Raw genomic sequence first — 20,951 nt, 5'->3', positions numbered from 1 at the left:
AACAATGTTAGAACTGGAGATGCCAAACCTACGAGGACGTTTTTCCACAGCAGAGCACTCATTCCATAAGCCAGCAATCCTTGGGGGGAGTGGGGGGAAGGGACACACCAAACAACCCCCAAACCATGTAATTAAAGTCAATGGGTCTTGAATAAGCTCCTGAAGATTCAGGAGGGGAACAGCATTTCACTATCAAAACTTTAAACCAGCTCCTAGGACAAACCCATTCAAACACAGGAAAACCACCATTGAGGGAAATTTGTGATGTGCATAGGACAGAAAGGTGATCAGCCACCTCCACAGCCCCCAAAATGTACATACGCTATAGCAAAGCACTAGGGAGAACTGAAACTCCTTTCTAATTCTCTTACCACCTTCAAACTCTTTATGGGCAGTTCCCACCAGGTTGAACACCAGATGGGAAACATTTATATATTTATTTTTGTATGTAAGAGTGTGCGCATCTATATAGAGACTACAATTCTGAAAAAGGAACAGAACATTCCCCTGGTTAAACAAATAAGCATGGATATAAAGTGAAAAATGGTAGGATATGACTGTATTTTATTTTCAAATATATTTCATATTCTTTCCTGTGTGCTACTGAGTACTTCCATTTCATATCATGACAAAATCAGTGTCACAATCCATGCCCAGCCCTTGGAACTCCAGCACTAGTCTTTGTTTTGTATTGCTTCTCAGCCCTGATGCAAAAAACCAAACACACACAGTGGAATAAACTGTTTTCTTTGTTTTGTCAGTCCATGCAAGTCGAACCAATACCTCAAACTACCACCCAAAATTGTAACTCTGAAGCAAGCACCAGGAATGAAGAGGATGTACTTGTTAAATAACTAATGTTCTTCTTTTTAAATATTTACAAATTACAGCAACAATAAAGTTATTATATTTCTCATGGATTAATAATAATTTATTTCAGATGTGTCCTGAATCATTCATTCAGGTGTCCTGATGCTTTTTCCACATTCAATTTGAAGTGTATTTACCAGGTAGATGAGATTTTGCCCAGATTAACTATTGAAGTTTAGCATATTTCTTTACAAGTTTTAATTACTGAGAGGCATTACATAAGATATTTCCTCTTTCATTAGAAAAATTGATTTAGAGTCAACTGATTTTGAATGCAAAAAAATAATCTCACATTAATCCTATAATAGCAGGCTACAAGTCAGATCTACCATTTCATTTTATCATAATTTAAATTACTGCAATAGTCACAGTAAACCATCCTGAAATATTTTAATGTTTAAGAAATTAAAAAGAATCACCTCAGTGTTATTAATCGGAAAAAACATTAGCCGGCAATATTATGTTCTAGCCCTTTAATTCCCTATAATAAAATGAACAGTGAAAATAAAAATGAAATAATTCTGGAAACAATAAGGAAAAATAAGTTGTATATTATCTAGAATTTAAATCAGCTGAAAATACCTTTAAATTATTTTATAATCAGCACTAGTTCACCACTGAGCTGATACAAATACATACAAGAACAAAACCCCTGAAACATGGAGTGACTTTTTTCTTAAATTGTAAAAAATTATCTAAGAAGTTTAATTTAAGCAGCTGAAAAATCTTACATATTTAAAGCACCTTTTTCACTAGGCATAGTTTCTACAGCAACAGGACAAACCCATAACATTTTAATAACTTAAAGTGGTAAGTCATTCTACAGAAACATGGATGGAACCAACCTCAATTACAAAATAATACTCAGCTCATCAAGATAAAAATCTGTCTACTGTAAGGCCTATAATACAGACAAATTCAGTAACTTCCATCTTCTGCCAGTGTTGTTGTGTTCTGTTGCTATTCAAGGGGAAAAAAGCTAAGGAGATCCCAATATATAGGCAATGCCATACTCCGATTAGCTAAGATAAAAACAGGAGCAAGATTAAAGTTTATAGTCTGGATGAAGCGATAGACAAATCTGAGAAATTTCCTTTTGGTGACAAGCCTGGTAGTAGTTTAAAAATAAAGATGACACTAGCCATCATCTTGCAGTATACATTCAGTCTTTAACGTGCCTACCTAACACTACAGTGTCCTTTCCACAGAGGCAGAAAGAAATACAGAAGGACAATACAGAAGACAAGTGTAAAGAGAAGTAACAGACCTGCTGCCATCGCCTGTAGATATAGATATGAGATGCCTGGTTTGCATACATCTAAACATCTGACTGAGCCAGGAAGGCATAGGGAACTTCATTATGAAAAGAAGATAAAGTGGAACTGTGGAGACAACGAACAGGCATTGCCGTAGGTCTGAGAGAGACTGATATCTTTGGGACGGAAGACTATCCCGAGGCAGGTATGGCATCTGATCTCAACAACCAGAAAGTGTCAAGTAGTGGAACAAACTCTATCTGCAAAGAAAACAATGTCCCTACCTCAAACAGGGTGGGACGCTGGCTTTGATCCTTTCTGTAACGTGCTCTGAAAGACCCCATGGAAGGGTACACTAGAAAACACCAAGTCCTTTCCTAAAAGCAGATGAGTGTCCCAAGAGATATGGTAGGGGAGGCAGGCTGGAAAGAAAAAAACCTCAATTCTCTTTTCATTCACATGCATCAACAGGTTGTTGGAGCAGTGTTCATCCAATGAATAATTCACGACAGCTAATTAATAGGACCATTATGTTCTATCAGCACCCAATAACAGGGGATGCATCAAGAATGGTGTTTGCTGTTGCTCCCAGTTGAGATCAGGTTCTGTTTTCTATATATGCACACAAGAGCAAAGAAATTATTCAGTAAGGTTAAGTTAGAAATTAGACTGATCCATTTTGCTGGAATTAAGTCTCTCCAATTAAGTGATTTTAAGAATTATACATACACAAGGAAAAAACTGAAAGAGGCAGCATGACAAAAAAGTTTTCTGCCCTATTACATACCATTTTATTCGTCATACTTAACAAAGCTAAATCTGTACAAGTTTGTACATATTGCATTGAAAGAATTGTTCACTAGCTTAAAAAAATGAACAAAACAGAAACATTAAACTTATGGTCCCTTTTGCAATTTTTGTGCAGTCAATATCAATATATCAACTCAAAGCTTTTGAGAGATATGAAACAACTTTAACAATGGAAATATACACAACAGTGCCCCCTCTGTGGCCACCTGTGACTGGTACCAAGCTTGTATCCATAGCAATCTCAAATGCAAAATTCAAATTCTGCTACATAGAAATGTGAAATTACAGCCATTAATAAAGGATTAGATGTTTAACCAGTAAAGATAAGTTGGATCGAAACTACATATACAGTTAAAGACATTGGTAAACATACGTGACTGTTTAATTCAAGATCACATTTTTACATAGGAGAAATATTACATTCCAATCTACCAGTATGGCTTTTTCCATGAATAGGTGGACATTTTCAGATTTAAAAACCAAAACTGTTAGTTGTCTAAGAAAACTAGGAAAATTTAGTTATGTTAGGAAGAATTAATATCAAGAAATGAGAGTGAGATTAAAGTGAAGTTTATAACATCAAGATAGACACCACTATCATTTAGTTTTGGAAGACATTTCACCTTTGATTTTTGTCATAACTGTGGCAGCATATTTCACCTGTGAACTTTCATCTTGGAATACTGAGAAATAAGGTGTCACTTTTTTTAATTCGATAGACCGAAATGCACTTGAGCAAAGCAAAATTAAAATTCAAAGACTAAAGAAAGCATTTAGCTGAACTCAGTTTTGGCTTGTGGACATGCACAAAATTAAAAAAATAAATAAACAGCTTTCAGCACTTATCCACAGTAAGCTGTAAGGTGATTTAATAAAAGACAGCTAATAGAAGTGATCAGCTCACAATCAAACTGTACAAGCCATTAGTTCACATTTAAACAATAATTCTGATTGCAGTTTTGAGCACAAAACATAACTTAAAAACCTATTTTATTCAAATTTGAAAAAACTATATTGATTTTAAGTAGTTTAAATACATTCATTCCCAGTCAAAGTTTTACAGTAACTGATGATTTTCAGTCACACACACAACCAAGTTATAAATCCCTGAAACACGGATTTATCACAGGAATACTGATAAAACCTTAACAGAGATACAAATGATACATCACATAGTGTCTTACACCTTAATGGTAAGTACTTGACCACCTTGGATTGGTAGATGCATCACTCCATCCTCTAGGACCAACTGGTTTAAATTGAATTCACAACAGTTTGCAGTTACCTACAAAAGATGATTTTCTCTTTTTCTTTTTTAAATCACATTATAAAATATTCATCTTCTCAGTGGTATTTCAAGTGGTATTCTGGAAAGAGAATTTCCCAGTTATAATAGGGACTAAACATACTTGGCAAGGAGAGCCATTGCAGTGAATTTGAGAAAGTCATTTCAAAATCAGTGCCTCTGCATAGATTTAGTATACAGCAGTACCTCCCTTGACGTAAGTTAATTAGCGTGTGTTTATCTGCACATCTGGGGACCTCACTCTACCAGTAGATCTTGGGACTCTTGAAGTTAATCTCATTCTGGCACTAACTTTCTGTGGGGTAGGGCAATTTCCAAATGAAAGGCACTCTGTTATGAGTGAAATCAGAATTATCAACAATGCAAATGGACAACTTGTAACATATTGAAGGTAACTGCTGCAGCCTACATGAGGTCTAAAATTAAGTACTTCCCTTAAAAAACGGTGGAAAAATACTTAGAACAGCTGTAGTGCATGCATTTGCATACACACACACTAGCTACTGTACAAGCAGAGACCTTCCAAGTATCTCAACTGTTCTTTTTCTTTGTTTTGTTTTCTCACCAAGCTTCTAAGGTTCAGCTGCACTACCAGATGACTTGCAGAGCAGCCCATGGACCACCACTGCACTGCTTCCTGAAGCCCACAGCAAGCAGGTCTGGAGAGTAAGTTGCAAGAGTGGTCCTCTAGTAGAGCAAGAGCACAAGCACACGCTACTAGTTTGTCCCACTTATTACTATTTCTCCTCGTATCTTTTTTTTTCCTCTTTCCTCCTCCTTGTAAAAAAAAAATTCATCTTGGGAATAAAGCTCTCCTTAAAGACAGGAAAACTCATGCTTGTTAGTCTGAATAAGGGACGTGCAAAACAGAAGTCATTTCCCTGAGGCAAAGATCTTCAAGTCATGCCTAGCTTACATTGTCTATTCCTACTTCAAGCTGTTGAAATGTTTGGCACAATGAGGCCTTGATCACCAACTGAGTCTCGTGGCATTATCACAGTCTACATAATATTTTTATACAATAAAGTAGAAGTTACAAATGCTTCATTTGCTCATTCTGTTTTGGTTTCTCACACTCACTTATTAAAATCCCTTTCCTTCTCAAGGGTGGCATTGGGTCTCCTGGGCAGGAAGGTAGAGTGACAAACTTCTACTCTATTTAAAAGTTGCCACGAATACTGAGCACCTAAAAGGGCAATTGCAGTAGTTATTGGATCCAATACATGGAATAATAGGGTAAAAAATAATAGCCTGTTATATACAGGTCAAAGGTAGGTGATTTAATAGTCTCTTCTTGACTTACATTATGAAAAACATCCAGGGAGATTAAAAAAAGTCATGTTGTGAATGCTTCCAGTCTAAAACACATAAGAAGCAAAGCTTGAAACCAAGTCTTTCCAGCCTTCCCTTTTAAAATACAAATTGCACTTTTTTATACAAAGCAATCCAAAGTCTGAATTGTAATAAAAATTTGAAGCTGCCTTGCTGTACCAAAGAGTATTTCTGTTCACCATCTGAAGTACAGGCAACTAGTTTTCAGCCATTCTGCATACAGAGCCATATGCTCTACAGCCTTCTGCTTTACAAGGGCCTGACATTAAATGCCGTGCCACTGGGTGGGTATTGAATGAAAAAGAAAAAAAAAAAGAAAAAAGAGTTTAAGGCCTTTATCTCCACAAGGAGCTGAAAACTGTGGCACAACCGATGACCAATACTTAACACGGAAATTAGCACACTCCCACCCAGGACTCCAAAAAATCAGTCATTCTTTCTAATGTTTGTCACACAAGACAATCATACCATCAGCAATCAACAGTGCCAGTTAAGCATTTTTAAGGTCTTCAAAAATTCATAGCAAAGGGCACTTCTGAGAAAGATAATCTTAAAGATTTGGTTTTAAAAATAGACACCACACTCACATTCAAGGGACATTCTTCACTTTTAGGCCTTTGTCACAAATCTGAATCTTTATTGTTCTGAAATAAATGCTATAAACATAAGACTCAAAACAAGAACTCCAACTTTCAGTCTCAGAAGAGGTGTGGTTCAATGCCCATATCACATGTAACAAGAAATTTTCCTTAAAAAAGGAAAAAAATTACTGCAAAGTCTTTCTTAAGAATGAAAATGCAATCCTTTGTTTGTCTCATTAGTTTGTGTACAGGCGGGCACCAAAAAAACTTTTGCATTTTCTTTTGAATTCTTGCTATGATGCTTGACGAACTTTTTGCCATTCAACAAATTCATCCAGAAGTACAGGCCCTGCAAATGGATGAAACTTGGAGTTATATTTGCCAATGTCTTTGAAACATCTTCTCTTAAAGTATGAAGGTTAAAAATATTGGTCTAGGTAACATCCATGTCAATCCTATGGTCAAATACTTATGAAGACTCAAAGATGACTACAATAATTTCAATCCAAGGGTGGCCCAAAGTGCACAAATAACACTACACAGAACTATGGAAAAAAGCATTCCTGACATGACCGGTGCACTGAACTGAATGGAAAGCATAAAAATATGGTTATACTGTAAATCAGCACAACTAATTCCTCCTTCCTAGAGATTTCAAAATCACACATAATTAGAACACAGACCAAAATGGGATGCCTAATGCAATTCAGTCATAGTAGGCTTGACTATCAGCCAGGTGTAGAGTTCAGCCCCAAGTACCAGAAGCTAGGCTACTCTATAGTTAACTAGAGTTTATTATATGTTAGTATAAAATGAGAGATTGCTGTTTATAATTCTATTTGCAAGTCTATAGTTTCATGTAGCAAGCAGCTTCACTAGATCCTCAACCGAATATAAATCAGCTCAAGTACACCATCATACTCCTGACATACTACTACAATTAATAACTGCAGTTTGAAGATAGATGGCTATCAGGACAGTTTTTCTATGCACTGTTGGAGAAGAAATATTTTTACCTTAGAGTATTATTTCTGTTACAGAAATTTATTTTATGCAAATTGAAAATACTGAAATAACAGTTGAATAAGCAAAATGTTATGAATACTTACATGCACCATCTTCATCATAGTTGCTAAGATCTGCATGGACAGTTCTGCTGAACTCCAGCACATTGTACCACTGATCCTTGTTCATAACTCTATACTTCGATTGCTAGGGAAAATAATTTCAGAACATTAAAATGTCAAGTGGTATTTGGTAATGCTGCATCTCATTTCTCATTTCTTTCATTTTATCTTCAATCAGTTCCTAACAAATAATTTAATGGGTAACAATGGCTACTATTTCCTTGGTTTTCCACTTTTTAAAAGACCACACACATACACATATTTCATAGTTAGGAAACTACCTTAAATGGTTTCTTGAAAGATCAGAGCAAAATGGAAATACCAGGGAATCAGGAAGTCACCACTCTTAAGCTTCAAAAACTGGTAAATTTTTATCTTGCCCTGAAGTAGGTCAATACCTAGTTTGGATATATTTCCCGAATGAACTATCACAAAAATCTTCTTTTCTCCAGGGTACAATACGGTATGATCATAAGGACATCTACTTTACAACATTGGTACTGATTTGAAGCCGGGAATAGTCTTAAGCATACCATGCTCCACAACCTACACATCCACGTTACTAAGTCACTTGCAGTTGAGCTGACCAAAATCTTCCAAAGACAGCCAGAGCTCAAGGTACCTACGTACTATATCTACACAAAACAAACTTGAAATTCAGCTGAAGAGACTATTGGGGCTCTATTATTTAAAATTAAATTTACCTTTATAGTCTAATTAAGAGAGTTTTAGTTGCCTTTGATAAGAGAAGGGAGGATGAGGCACAGGAAGGGAGAAAAGGATTTGTGATGCATACCAGAACATCACAGTTTCATAAGCATCGAGCAAGGGAAGAGGAGCAATACAGATACATTCTTGAGCAAAACAGAACAAACCCTGAAATCTTTTCACAGAACAGCCTAACTACTATGCCATCATTCAGAAAGTCAAGGAAACTTGTACCTCAAGGTATTGATAAAATACTGAAAACAGTGGCCAAGTTCTTCCAAGCAGAAGAGCTAACATGGATTTTGCAGTATCAATATCAAGACTTCGCTGGTCTTTATCCTAAGGTTGAATAAAGAAAGCACAAAAACCACTCAAGTACAAGCTTGTTGAATAATTAAAGTAAGAACTTCTCTAACATTCTAGTAGTCTTACCCTTGCAAAATCAAAGGCATATCTGTAGATATTCTTAAAGGATGAAATGTCATTCAATTGTGACCGCAGGAAGTCAAATTTACTCTGCAATTTTTCTGTACAGTCACACCTTAAAATAAAGAAAAACAAATGACGTTAGAAGTTCAAAACACCACATTTGGATAATGAAAAAAATTCCATCAAACATAAAAATTAAAATCACTAAAATACAATCATCAGATGTATAGGAATAATACTATGAAAGTGACTTAAAGAACACCAAACATGCTCAACATTTGCAGCTTACTGAAATTATGAATGCCTGGCTTCTGTAAGCAAGTTTGGTTTTTTTTTTTTAAATGTATCAGCAACATAACACAAAGTCTCTGCTCTACTTCTCAAATAGTAGTCTTTTAATGCCATAGTCTGCAATTTAAACTCATACCCAGCACTACCTTATCTTTCAATCACTATGAAAGTGTACATTAAGGTGGTAAAATCCAGCTGTAAATAAGGGCTTTAGGCCATATTTCTTTGGAAAAAAAAACAAACCCTAACCACACACTTCAAAACTACATATTTACAAGTGGCAGGATTGAGCAGGCACTCTATAAAACTCTGCTCACATATGACCGATAAATGCAAGCTCTGATAAGCCTATCATCTGGATTAGTCAGTAGCTATTCAATTGAAAACCGTACAAGAATGTACAGGTCTGCTAGTTGACAGGATAACCCTTTGGCAGAAAAGATGATCTCTAATGTGTTTTACTTAGCAAGGACTTCTGTTTCCAAACAGAAAATGGGTTATATTCACCAACAGTGGCAGAGGAAAATATAATTTACACGTGCTAATCCTCCAGGAAAGACTCACTCAAAAGAACTGTTGTTACATTATACCACATTTTATTCTTATAAAATAATAGCTGCAGCAGGTTGCCGAGATGCTGTACTTTGCCCACAGCCAATACACCCTGTTCCTCAGGTCTGCTAGCCTGTGTGTGCACGTCTGTCTGCCTGTCCCTCTCAGAACAGCTGCGATGAGAGAAATGCAGCAGTTCCAGCTGATGGAGTCTTTTGTTATTTCTTGTCTCTAGCAGCATCTACCCAAAGCAGCACCAAGTCCCAGCTGCGATCAGTGCTAAGTAAATAAAACTATTAGCTAATTAGACTGCATATTCAGATGACAAGAACGAATATGTTTTGCAATAAACCATGCATTAAGTTGGAAAGTAACCTTATTAAAAAAGCTTTGGTAAATTTAACTAAAAACACAATTACTTTTTTTGTCTTCAGCCATCTAATCTGTCTACATAGTCTATTGTTTAACCCTTAAAAAGAGTATTATGTTATGCTATAAAGGTATCTCATTTTATATTCATATCTCTTTTTTTCTATGTTCAGACCTTCATATGCAGTAATATTGTCCTCTACATTTGAGGACAAATCTACCTATTTAACACCTAACTAAATGTTTATGCTGGTATTGTGGTAATGACAGATATAAACTACTTCAAGGGGGTTTACCACACATTGTCAAATACAATTTGACTGAGATGCTTTACCATACCATGGATAAACACAGATTTCAGTATCCTTACATTTCTTCAAAATATTTTGTTAAAATCGTTCAAATAATCATAAATCTAACTACAAAGTAAAATCGCTGTTATTGTCTACTGTACTATGGCTATATGTATTTTAATGCAGAAGTGATTCTCTTGAAAAAGTTGGTATGAAAATGTGCAATTATTAAGCCTCAAGACTCCTGAGCTATTGTCAACCTATTTAATCCCAAACAGTCAAACAGCTCATTCTCAGAGACAGACACCACGCTCTAAGGCCTGATGCAGGGACATCTCTCTCAAAGCCATTTAAGGCGTTTCCATACCTGGCCACTGATTTTCTTCAAACTAGTGCAGTAAGGAGCTGTCAAACTTCTCTTTTAGAGAGATATAGTTGCTTGTGTGGCTATATCATAAACAACATGACTGAGGTCACACATACTTAAAAATACTGTTAGGAAGATTATTCGAAGTCAGAACAGCCTTCTAATTAGCGCAAGTGAATTAACCCCAAACTCCTGTAACAGAGACTAGAAAAAAAGATATACTTTCTTGAACTGCCTTTACTGAAAGATAGTGCTAAACGAGGCTACCTCAAGATCAACAAAACTAGTCATTAGCTTACTACATTCTCTTTACATCCCTACATCACATTTAAAACAAAACTTAAATCAGCACCACAAAGCAGTCCTATTTTGATGTCTATTGAGGTAGAGAGTTCATTTGAGGCATAGCTAACATGGACAGAGTGATGATTTAATAACTCCTACTCAGATATTCCAATGTTTCATATTTCATAATTATTCACACATGCTTGTCCCTTACTAGAAAGGAAAATTAGTAAAATGCATACAAACATTATATATTACCATTAAATGCTTTTAGTTTAAAGTAGTTTGAAGGTCTTTTAATCTACGAAAGAGTTCCCCTGCCATCATCCAGCCCTCCAGATGGACAAAAGGAAATGCTATCCATCTAGCCTATCCACTCTTTTCAAGCATTGAAACAGGATCTTCTGAAATGTAGTTTCCATGTTATAACTGGAGTACACAGAGGTCTAAGGAAATAACAGCTTAAAAGAGCAAAGGGACATCTTTTCCATGCCCTGATAATGCTATAGTTTCACTGTGTCAATTAATTTCTGGTCTTCCGACCTGTAAATTGTTCAGACTCCAGTATATGTTGAATGATACACTGGCATTAAAAAAAATCATTTATACTATGCTTTGTGTTAGCCTCACAAACATTAACAGAAAGGCAGTAACAAGCAAAAAGCTTGTTGGAAAAGCAGCTGATATCAGGCTATCATTAAAACCAACCCAAAAAAGTTGTTTTTGCTAGTAATTCTGCAAACAGAAAAAAATTACAAATCTGAATTTCCTAACCCTCTCTCAGGGGGTTTCTCTTGTACCTAAAAATGCGAGATCATGACCTTACCTTTCCCTCAGCTGGAATCTAATTTGGGTCTCTCCCCTTTACCTGGCCACTCATTTTCAAAAGCTCAACTTTAATGTAAAATTCAGCTCCAACTCCAAGGTTCAAAAAAAAAAAAACAAACAAACCAAAACCCAGCCAGAGGGAAGTATTCAGACAATACAGCTGCTTATACCTCACTGCCTTACACACAAAATTGTTTCTATTTACCTAGTTCAAACAATGACTTCTGTGGAGTTTAATGAAATTGTGAATTGTAATCCTTTTTCCTTCACCTTCGTTTTTAAACCAGATTTTTTTTCCCCTTTGTAGGTCTGCAAAGCCTACAACTGACAAATACATAAGTATACTTCTCCTTTAACTCAGCTACATAAAGTTAAATGCTCAACTCTAAGTTACTCACCCTCCAATGGCTTTAAAGCAAATGCAGATAAAGAGTCACTTCCTGAGGGCTATTAATTTCATCCTAAGGAGGTGTCTAAAATAGCTGTAATAAATTGCCCAGAGGTACTTGTTTCTCTCTGCTGACTATGAAAAGAGCTTCAGGTGTTTAATTTAGATTCAGGCACCCTGCATTCATATATACACACACATATATATGGTAGAATTCACCCTACCAACATGATATACTAGAAACCTCACCTTCGCAGCTTAAGTTGTTTAAGTTTCATAAGCAGCTACTTAGTGCTTGATCCGCCTTAATTTTGACAGTGTATACGTTATCACATATTTATTTTTCTTCTCCTCTCTAAAGAACAAACTTCATCAGCATATCACAAAACCACACACAAAAAGAATGCCACTTCAAGATTCAGGCACCCAAATGTTGGCATCTAACTGTAGATTAGATTTAGGTGTTGTCATTCATAGAGGTCTAGCCAACCAACCTGAAAGAGCAATTCAGGTGACCAGTCACTAGGTCTTAGGGCAAACTGCATACCTCCCTAGGCTCCACTACATCAACTAGATCTCCAGACGTTGCAGTAAGAGTTTAAGAAATCCAGCTCTTGCATATAAACTACGCATTTAGGTGTCTTATTACGGAGCTGAATTCCACCCAGCTCTGTTCATGCAATTACCTTACATGACATTTCACACATTTTGAAATAAGGATTCCGTAATATAAGTCAGACTTAGAAAACACTCGGGGCTTTTAATGCATTTTAATGTCATTTCTTCATGCAAACATTAAACAAAAAATGCTGTGCTAGAATGTAATAATACTCTATTGCTTTAACAGTGTAAGATCCTTCTCCTTCAGAACTTCTGTCAAACCTTTCAAGAGAAACTAGATTCCTCCATCCCAGATGGAATCCCATAATATGATCCTCCCTTCCCAGTAAGCACAAGCAGCACAAGTTGACAGATTAATATTCTCTTTTTAAGCCAACAAATCCTGAATTCCTTTACGTGAGTGTCACTACTTCATCCAGATGCTTAGTCTACTGCCTTCTATTACAGCACACCCAGGGGAAGCAAAACATACAGGTTAACTGGTTTAGGCTAGGCAAGCCCTTCGATCAGAAGTCTGTTTGTATAAAAATACACAGCAGTACCGTATTTTCTGTGTTCAACACCTTTAGCTTACAGCATGACCAACTTTGTTCTTAAAAGAACCAGAAGATTCCTAATCACAGCAGATTATTAGAAACAGAGTCTGTAATATTGGCTCTGAAGAGATGCCTATTTCATATGTTTTTCTGCTTGCATTCCACCAGACTGGCTAACTCTTGACAGCTCCCATTTGGGCATAAAAATTAAGTACTTCAAAGAAGTGACCAAATTATACCCATTCACTGCACCTAAAAATTCACGCACCTGAATTGATTCTGGGGGCCACGCACCCAGAATTTATCTCCATCATCCTGAATTTCAGGCAATTTAATCATTCCAGCTCTTACTAAATTTAAGAGCTTCTGATAGTGACAAAACAATCAAGGCATCTATCAGAAGTCTAATCCCAAATGAAATAAGATTTGCATGAGAAAGTCAGGCCAGAGTCACTTACTCGTTCTCGCATAACCAGAGAGTATCTCCCAATACAATTTCCCAAACCAATTCACAACTGATAAGGCAATTGTGCCAACTCCAAGGGTCAAACCAGCCCCTCTTTCCCACCACGCTGTAGCTGCAACAGTAGCTCCCTAACATTTTTAATATTGAATGCAGTGTCATAACAAGTGAGTGTTAAAACAGTCATGGACCATAAGTGGTTTCATGAAGAACAAACAAAAAGCAACAACTGAACTAAGCCTCACAAGAAGTTGATTAGTTTCATGAAAGAAACAACCTCTTTAGGCAGAGCATTATCTCACCAAACATTCTTGCAAACAGAAGATATTTATTTATAAATTGAAAAAATGTTATTTAACCTAAGAATTAAGCACAGCTTGAGACCTGCATCTAATAAATAACACTAATAACTAAAATTATTATCAACGCAGTCCTCATCTATAAAGCTTAGAAAGCAGTAAAAATTTTCTAGAGTATCAGTGCTGAGATATTCTTATGGGTATCTCCAATCTACTTATTTGTGTCTGCTAACTAGAATGATATTGTAACATACTTTTTGTAACAAAAAGAAGCCACCAAAACCTGACTTACTAGGCTTAGACAAAACTTTATCATTTGTGTGAACTCAGCAGATTCACGACTTGATGAGCAACAACAGTAGCTGCTTCTAGTAGGTGACTAGGACCAGTCCTAAAAGCAAGAGTTTCTGTGTCTTATTGCCAATGCACAAGAAACTGAGGGCAAGAATAATGAAGCTACTGGTACAAACATAAAATTAGAACATTCTATTATATATGTAAAAACACTCTTACTGTAATGAGGTCATTCCTTTTAACCATTCTTCCTTGGTAAAAAATCCCATGCTTTCAGCCTCTAGTTTCCAGGCTAAAACTAACATAATAATCTAAGGGAAAAAAACACAAGGGGAGAAAAAGGAATCAGTATATAAGAAAAGACTAATTTCTAGATGTCCAAGAAGAAAACTCCAAGCATTCAAACATTCTAGCAATTGTACATGCTTGCACTTCATATTTGTTACCATTTAATAATTCAGCTAAGTGCAATCTCTCCCTTAATTTCAATTTCTGAAAATGAAGTATTACTATAATAAAACAAACAAAATCCCTCACACAACAGCCACGCACAATTAATTTATTTAGCTGAAATATCTTAGAACAGTTCCTAAAAGCAGGAGGATAAACAACTCTTCGCTTACTGAAGTTAACAATTTTACACAGAACTTAGTCTTACCCAATATCCCCTTGTAAAGGGTTACCAGTATTGTCAAGAAACCTACATTTTCAGGCTCAACACCGATGTCTTCACAGAACTTTTCCATTCCTTCGGGCCCCACAACTTCATCGGGACCTTCAAAACCAAAAAGAAATCAGACTGAAATCTAAGTAACATTCACTGCTCACATGGGTTACACACAACAAGAATTAGACTATATTTCATACAAGTTATCTTTAAAAACATTGAATTACATTATATAAAGTAGTATATAATTACATTATATAAAGTAGTAGTAATGGTTAGAACCATTACATCAACTGCAACGTGGAGACATGTATATCACATATGAAGTAACACTATGAACTAAAAGCAAAACTAAAACAGAACTTTCATGTTGTTCACTGCCTCCCGCCAACAGCAGACAAGCTATTTTAGTTTGTGTATGTGAGTTTTCATAAGACTCCACTGAGCTTCATATTGACATAGCTCAATTCCAGTAACTGTGGGGGTCAATTGTTTTTAAGACAACATGGGTACCACTACTCTGTGCTGAAGTTATTCTATGAATAGTGCTCTCCAAAGAGATATTTTATCAACAATAAATAAAAAAGAATCTGTCTGAGCTACTATTACAGATATTACTCTTTCAATGGTGTTCACATTATGCGTTTGCACTAACACAGAAGAGGATGAATTTTCAAATAATGTATGTTTAGTATTATGATGCTAAGTAATATGAGGAGAGTGATAACAATACATCAGAAAAGCGTTAAGCACGTTAGCCCTGTACAGAGCAGAAAAAGGTTTATGACCACAATGAAAATAACTTGATTAGGACCACAACAGTTAGTGTTATGCTGTCATTTTTCCATTTTAATATGAAGAAAGCCTCTAAAAAGCAGCAAAATAGCATATTTATAGAACACACACAGACACGCCCTATAATGCTTGGTTTCTCTGAATCTCTCTCTGGTTTCAGTTATTTTGGCTAAGTCCTTTCCAAAAATGATTCCTACTGGGCAACCAAACACTATTAGAAGGCCTGTTGAGATGCTATTTTGATGTGTCTTGGATCATTACGTTAACATTGTTTTAGCGAATATGAACCAGGTAAAAAGGTAAAGGCTTTATCTTCCAGAACAACATGCCATTTTTACAATTTTTGGCAAATGTTGCTCTTTATACATAGATAGAACAGTCCTTTTTTTTTTTCTTCCACTTTGATGACACCTGTCTCTACTTCATCTGTATCCACTGCTGTTATTTTAAGTGGAATTATTTTTAAGAGTTTGGATAATGTACTTTTAATACTCACTTTGAGATAAGAACATAGTCAATAAAAGCTATTGAGAATGGCTACTTTTACAGGAAAATAAAATGTAATTGGCATTTAAGATCATGAATCCCCACCTCTTGAAAACCGTCGCAAAGAAGATTTTGCCTAGGTAAGCAAAGCAAAACGCTGCCATTTGGTTTTGAGAAGCCCTTACACAGAATGTGTTAAAGAAAAAAAAATCGCAAGTTTAAGTTATGAAGAGAAACATATACAAGGGTTCACTGGTAATAACAAGTATAAACTTGAATCAGATTTTTGGCCCAGAAATCATATGTACAATTCATATATATGTGTGTGTAATTTTCTCTGTTAATGGAAACCTTTAATCTCCTATGGTGTATAATTTCACTGGAATTCTATTTTATGCTAGAAAGACGGCAGATTTTGATTGTTGGTTAACTGACAAAGTATAACCTCCTACATTCAGTTCTTCACTCAACAGCAAAACCAAAATTTATAGGCCTTAAAAAAGTTAAAAGTATGTGCAGGTACATTAACAGAAGAAAATTAACTGAGAATTGTTTTTTTCCTCAGAAAAGACTCTTTACTCCAAAATAGCATGCCTCAAACCTAAATTAGAAAGCAGATTATTAGAATCAGGAGTAGTTCATTACTGTGGGAAGACTGCAAGGAAAATATTAGTTTTTATAAATATGCTCAAACCAATTGCTGGCAGATAAATCATCAGCTCATTTCATACTGAGAACTGGCCGTTGATGAGTTTTAACCACCAACTAGTTTTGATGGACTTCAAGTAGCGATTAGACAAGAAATTAATAACAGTTTACAGGTCCTGAATTTCTAAGCATATAATTGCTAAATAAATGGCAGTAATAGTCTAATAAATTCTGCAAAATATACTGCATATTCATGAAAGCAACTATTACGTGGATAGCAATTCTGATTTATTTGAGAGAGGCTACACCTAACACTTTTGAATGAAATATTTGTTATTTAGAATATCAAAAATGTTAGGACTGTTTTTCCTATCGGAGAATCTGCCCTAATAACCATCTATTATTTTATTTTGTAAAATAGAAAATCAAGAGGCTTAAATCATGACTTACTTCATTATCCTTCCAATTTGATTATAAACAAGGTCTAGTTAGATAAATAAACTTATATCTAAGTTATCTTTCAGTGTCCTGACTTCTACTTGTCCATTTCAAATCCAGAAGTAGAATTGTTCAGTATATCCTGGTTCAACACTGTACTGTCCAACATCAGTTATTTCACTTTAAAGAACACCATGGTAAGTTATAGAGCATAGAGTGAAGAAGTCAAAAAGAACAAATACTGAAAAGGTGATAGTAAAAGCTCTATTAATTCAAGTGCATGTTATAAGGAAGCAAATACAGACATATTTATGTCTACATCAGCATAAAAACCAAAATGGAAATAATATTTCATGTATTCATTTGTTTTAAATAAAACCATATAGTTTGATATGAATCCATTGCATATTACCTGCATATTCATAAAACCAAGCCAGGCACTTTTTGCTTGAAAAATGTTCCTCTCCACTTATGACTTTACCAGAGGCTTGTGATCTGCAATAGCTTATAGAAACACAAGGATGATAAGTGTTATTTTAATACAAGGAATGTTACATAATTTAAAATTAAATTCCAAATCGTTTATTATTAAACTGTTTGACGAAGTCAATATACATCAACAATGAAGCTGAATTTGTTAGAGGGCAACTGTCTGTCATCCTATTTCAACACTTCTTAGAACATAAAATTACCCTGAAACACAATCCTCTGAGAGCCGAATTTGTTACATCTATTATTTTTTCTGAAATGCAAAAGTACTGTTATCTTGTAGATATTAAACCAAAAAACCTACACACAGATGGTCAAAATATCACTACTCAGTAATCCAAATGCCTTATTATCTACTTATATTTATATATACAGGCATTTAAAGTTAGGTCTCTAATAAGCAGCATGATCTTCAAGAGTGCTGAATATGCACACATCCCATTTAGGTCAACAGGAGCTGCAGAGTTTGACATATTTAAAAGCCAGGCTATTTATAGTTAAGCATCCAAATTTGGGAAGAAAACTCGGTCAATTTGTTTACATTAAACACGTAACTAAATATCTGTAAATTCTATAGATGTTTGGTGTACATAACAGAATAGTAATATGCAATCTATGCTAAGACTAAAACTGCTCAGCATGCACAGCTTCCCCCCCACATTGTTTTCATTATGCGACACACAACGCAGTTTGCCTAGGAAGTGAATTTTCATAATTTATCATTCTTTAAAAGACTACATAGAATAACTGATTTTTTCCAGTAAAAACAGTGACCACATGAAAGCATTAGTAGCCAGTAATGAGTTGCAGCACCTTTTCAATACATGCCCCTTTCAAACACAAGTTACAGACATTTCGAAGAAGCTAAAATTATTTCTAAGAATGAAGTGGAAGTTAATTGTATGAGAGGATTTAAAATTATGCAGCTCCTACATTGCAATTTTAAAATGAAAACATCAAGCAGGGAAAGAATAGTTCAATTCTGAGAGGTGGTGAACAACTTTATCTCCCTTGTACTGCTTTAAGCTTCACTGGAAAAGAAAGCAATGCTCTCCCAGATAGAGCATTATGTGCTAAAAGCAAGAATTAAAGAGGTACTACAGACAAACATCCATTAAAGTGCCACTAAAAACACAAGTCACCAGAAAGAAACAGAGCCATACAGTATGCTATTGCCTGTTGGTTTTATCCAGTTTAACATACATCCATTTGTAATCACTGGTTTTATTAAACAATATTAGCAATATATTGCTACATAAGAATGCCACATCAAAAACGCTCATGTATAACATTTTGTGATCAGCTAGAATGAACTCTCATTTACATCATAGTTTCTGCCCAATGACTAATAGCTTCCTGTAAAGTGTTTTAGGTTTGGTTTTTTTTTTTCTTTCTATTGAAGAGCTTTCAATAGATTTTTATAAAGTAACAGAAATTAAGATCATAAAATCTTGGTCAGCGGTGTTCAAGAAAGATGAACTGAAACTAGAACAGATGCAAAGACTTAGCTACAACGAGCAAGGAAACTGAAAATCTGCATTACAAACCAGAAGGATTTAGCTTGTTTCATTTAACGAAATAAAGTATAATAAAACATAAGCTCTCACTCCCAACACACTATGAGGCAGAATCATGAGGGAAAAGTGTTATATTAAAGGGTAACGCAGGCACAAGAACCGTTATTAACTGGCTATAAATAAATTTAGACTGAAACTAAATGATCATTAATGACTGCATAAAGTGAGCTCTGGAACAGTTATCCAAAATGAACAGTTGTAGCAAAATAAAAAGCCTGGGAACTTCTAAGCTCAAGCTTGGTCAATCTATGAGAAAGGCCATACGCCACAGTGTCTTGCAATAGCCATTCCTGTAGCACCGATTTCGTAAGTCCTTTGTGTTCTTATGTCCTCAGGACGTTTGTCATAACTACTGGTTTAGTGACATACTTGAAAAGTTCTAATAAATGAAGAAGGCATACAATTACTTTAGGGAAGCCACACTGGAAGCTCCTGCTACACCATACTAATGGTTTATCATTCTAACGGTAATTGTTGGGTATCGTGACCTAAGTGGTCCTTTTATGGCAGTTAATGAACAAGATGCTCAGACTCCTGTATTTATTAGAAAAACCTTTCCTGATTTTGTTTTGGAGTGTGCTGACCTCTCCTTCCATTTCACTGCAAAAAAAAAAAAGAGACGGTTTAACACAGACACTCCACGAGCATCGGCAACCTTAGAAGGAGGAGAGCTGCCTACCCCGGGCAGAAGGTTAGAATGAACACGGGGACAAACGCTGGAACGGGCCCTGTACAGTGAAAGGCAAAGCCCGCAGGGGATGGCAGCAATTCCGCAGCGTTTCTCCCGAGGCTGAACAAGCCAAAGGCAGACACTGCAAGGCGCAGCCCACCCCGACACCGGGACGTGCCCGCCGCGCTGCGCCAAGAGCAGGCCCTCCAGCACGACCCAAGCACTGCGCGGAGCCGGCCGGCCCCACACCGCCTCACCGGGCCCCACACCGCCCCCGGTGCGAAGCCCAGCGCCGGGCCCCCCGGGCCCCGCACAAAGGGATGCCGCAGCCCAGGGGCACGCGGTGCGGAGCCGCCACACGGCCGAGGCCACCGGGGCCTCCCGCCCGCAGAGGAGCGGCCCGTCCCCGCGGCCGCTCGCCCGGGACGTGACAGCCAGCAACAGCCGCCGCCGCGGGCCCGGCCCGGCCCGCACGCCGCTATCCCCCGGGCAGCGCCGCGCCGCGAGACGGTACCTGCCGAGTTTACATTTCTTGAGGCCGGTGTCGTCCGCCGCTGCAGCCGCCGACCCCGAGGACTTCCTCTTCTTCTTCACCGGCATCGTCCTGCCTCCGGGTGGGGGCCGCCCCGCTGCCGGGGCCCGCAGCCGAGGCCCCCCCCGGGCTCACCGCGCCCCCCCCCCCGGCCGCCGCCGCCGCCGCCTCCCGAGACCGGCGGTGAGGAGACGAGAGGAGCCCCGTCCCGCACTGCTCCTCTCCACCCCCCGCCGGGCCCTGCCGCCCTCCCGCTCGCCGCGCGGGGAGGCCCCACCGCCGCACCGGTCCCTGAAGTGGGTGTCGCGCCCGGAGCAGGAGCGGCGAACCGGGCGGTAGCGGCTACTCAGGGAACGGCGAGCAACCCGGACATAGACAGCGCTGAGCAGGAAGTGACAGCGCCTCCGGGGCGGGTCCGCCGCCGGGGCCCCGCCTCCTAGTGGGCGGACCTAGGATAGCGCCCTTCCCGTGCGGCCCCGCCCCGCCCTCGGCCCCGCCCACGTGCCTTTCGCTGGGCCGCTCCGCGTGGCCGGGCACGGCGGGACCGGGTTGCTGGGGGGCGGGGGGGCGGTGAGGTGTCCGCCGCGGGCGGTCCGCCGGGCCGGCGGCTCTGAGGGCGGCTAGTAGTCGCGGGGGTGTGAGCG

General features: G+C 37.7%; 1 protein-coding gene across 1 annotated transcript; it reads right to left on the bottom strand.

The window, feature by feature from the left end:
- Window positions 1-3,293: 3,293 nt before the first annotated feature.
- DCUN1D5 (defective in cullin neddylation 1 domain containing 5) lies at window positions 3,294-20,691 on the bottom strand. The gene is made up of 8 exons (XM_054846008.1): window positions 20,290-20,691; window positions 17,452-17,543; window positions 14,710-14,780; window positions 14,225-14,316; window positions 8,423-8,531; window positions 8,225-8,329; window positions 7,265-7,367; window positions 3,294-6,504 (listed from the first exon to the last, which is right to left on the bottom strand). The coding sequence occupies exons 1-8, from the start codon at window positions 20,373-20,375 to the stop codon at window positions 6,449-6,451; spliced, it is 714 nt and encodes a 237-aa protein (XP_054701983.1). The 5' UTR covers window positions 20,376-20,691; the 3' UTR covers window positions 3,294-6,448.
- Window positions 20,692-20,951: the final 260 nt, after the last annotated feature.

The sequence above is a fragment of the Grus americana genome, chromosome 1, assembly GCF_028858705.1.
Source record: "Grus americana isolate bGruAme1 chromosome 1, bGruAme1.mat, whole genome shotgun sequence".
Lineage (NCBI taxonomy): Eukaryota > Metazoa > Chordata > Aves > Gruiformes > Gruidae > Grus > Grus americana.
The sequence above is the reverse complement of the archived record's forward strand: the minus strand, read 5'-3'. Positions and strand labels throughout refer to the sequence as shown.

Coding starts and splice junctions, on each gene's coding strand:
- DCUN1D5 (XM_054846008.1), bottom strand. CDS start 20,375: ATGCCGGTGAAGAAGAAGAGGAAGTCCTCGGGGTCGGCGGCTGCAGCG. Junction 14,781..17,451: donor TTGGTTTTATGAATATGCAG/GTAATATGCAAT, acceptor TTGGTTTTGAAG/GTCCCGATGAAGTTGTGGGG. Junction 7,368..8,224: donor TATTTTATCAATACCTTGAG/GTACAAGTTTCC, acceptor TATTTTCCCTAG/CAATCGAAGTATAGAGTTAT.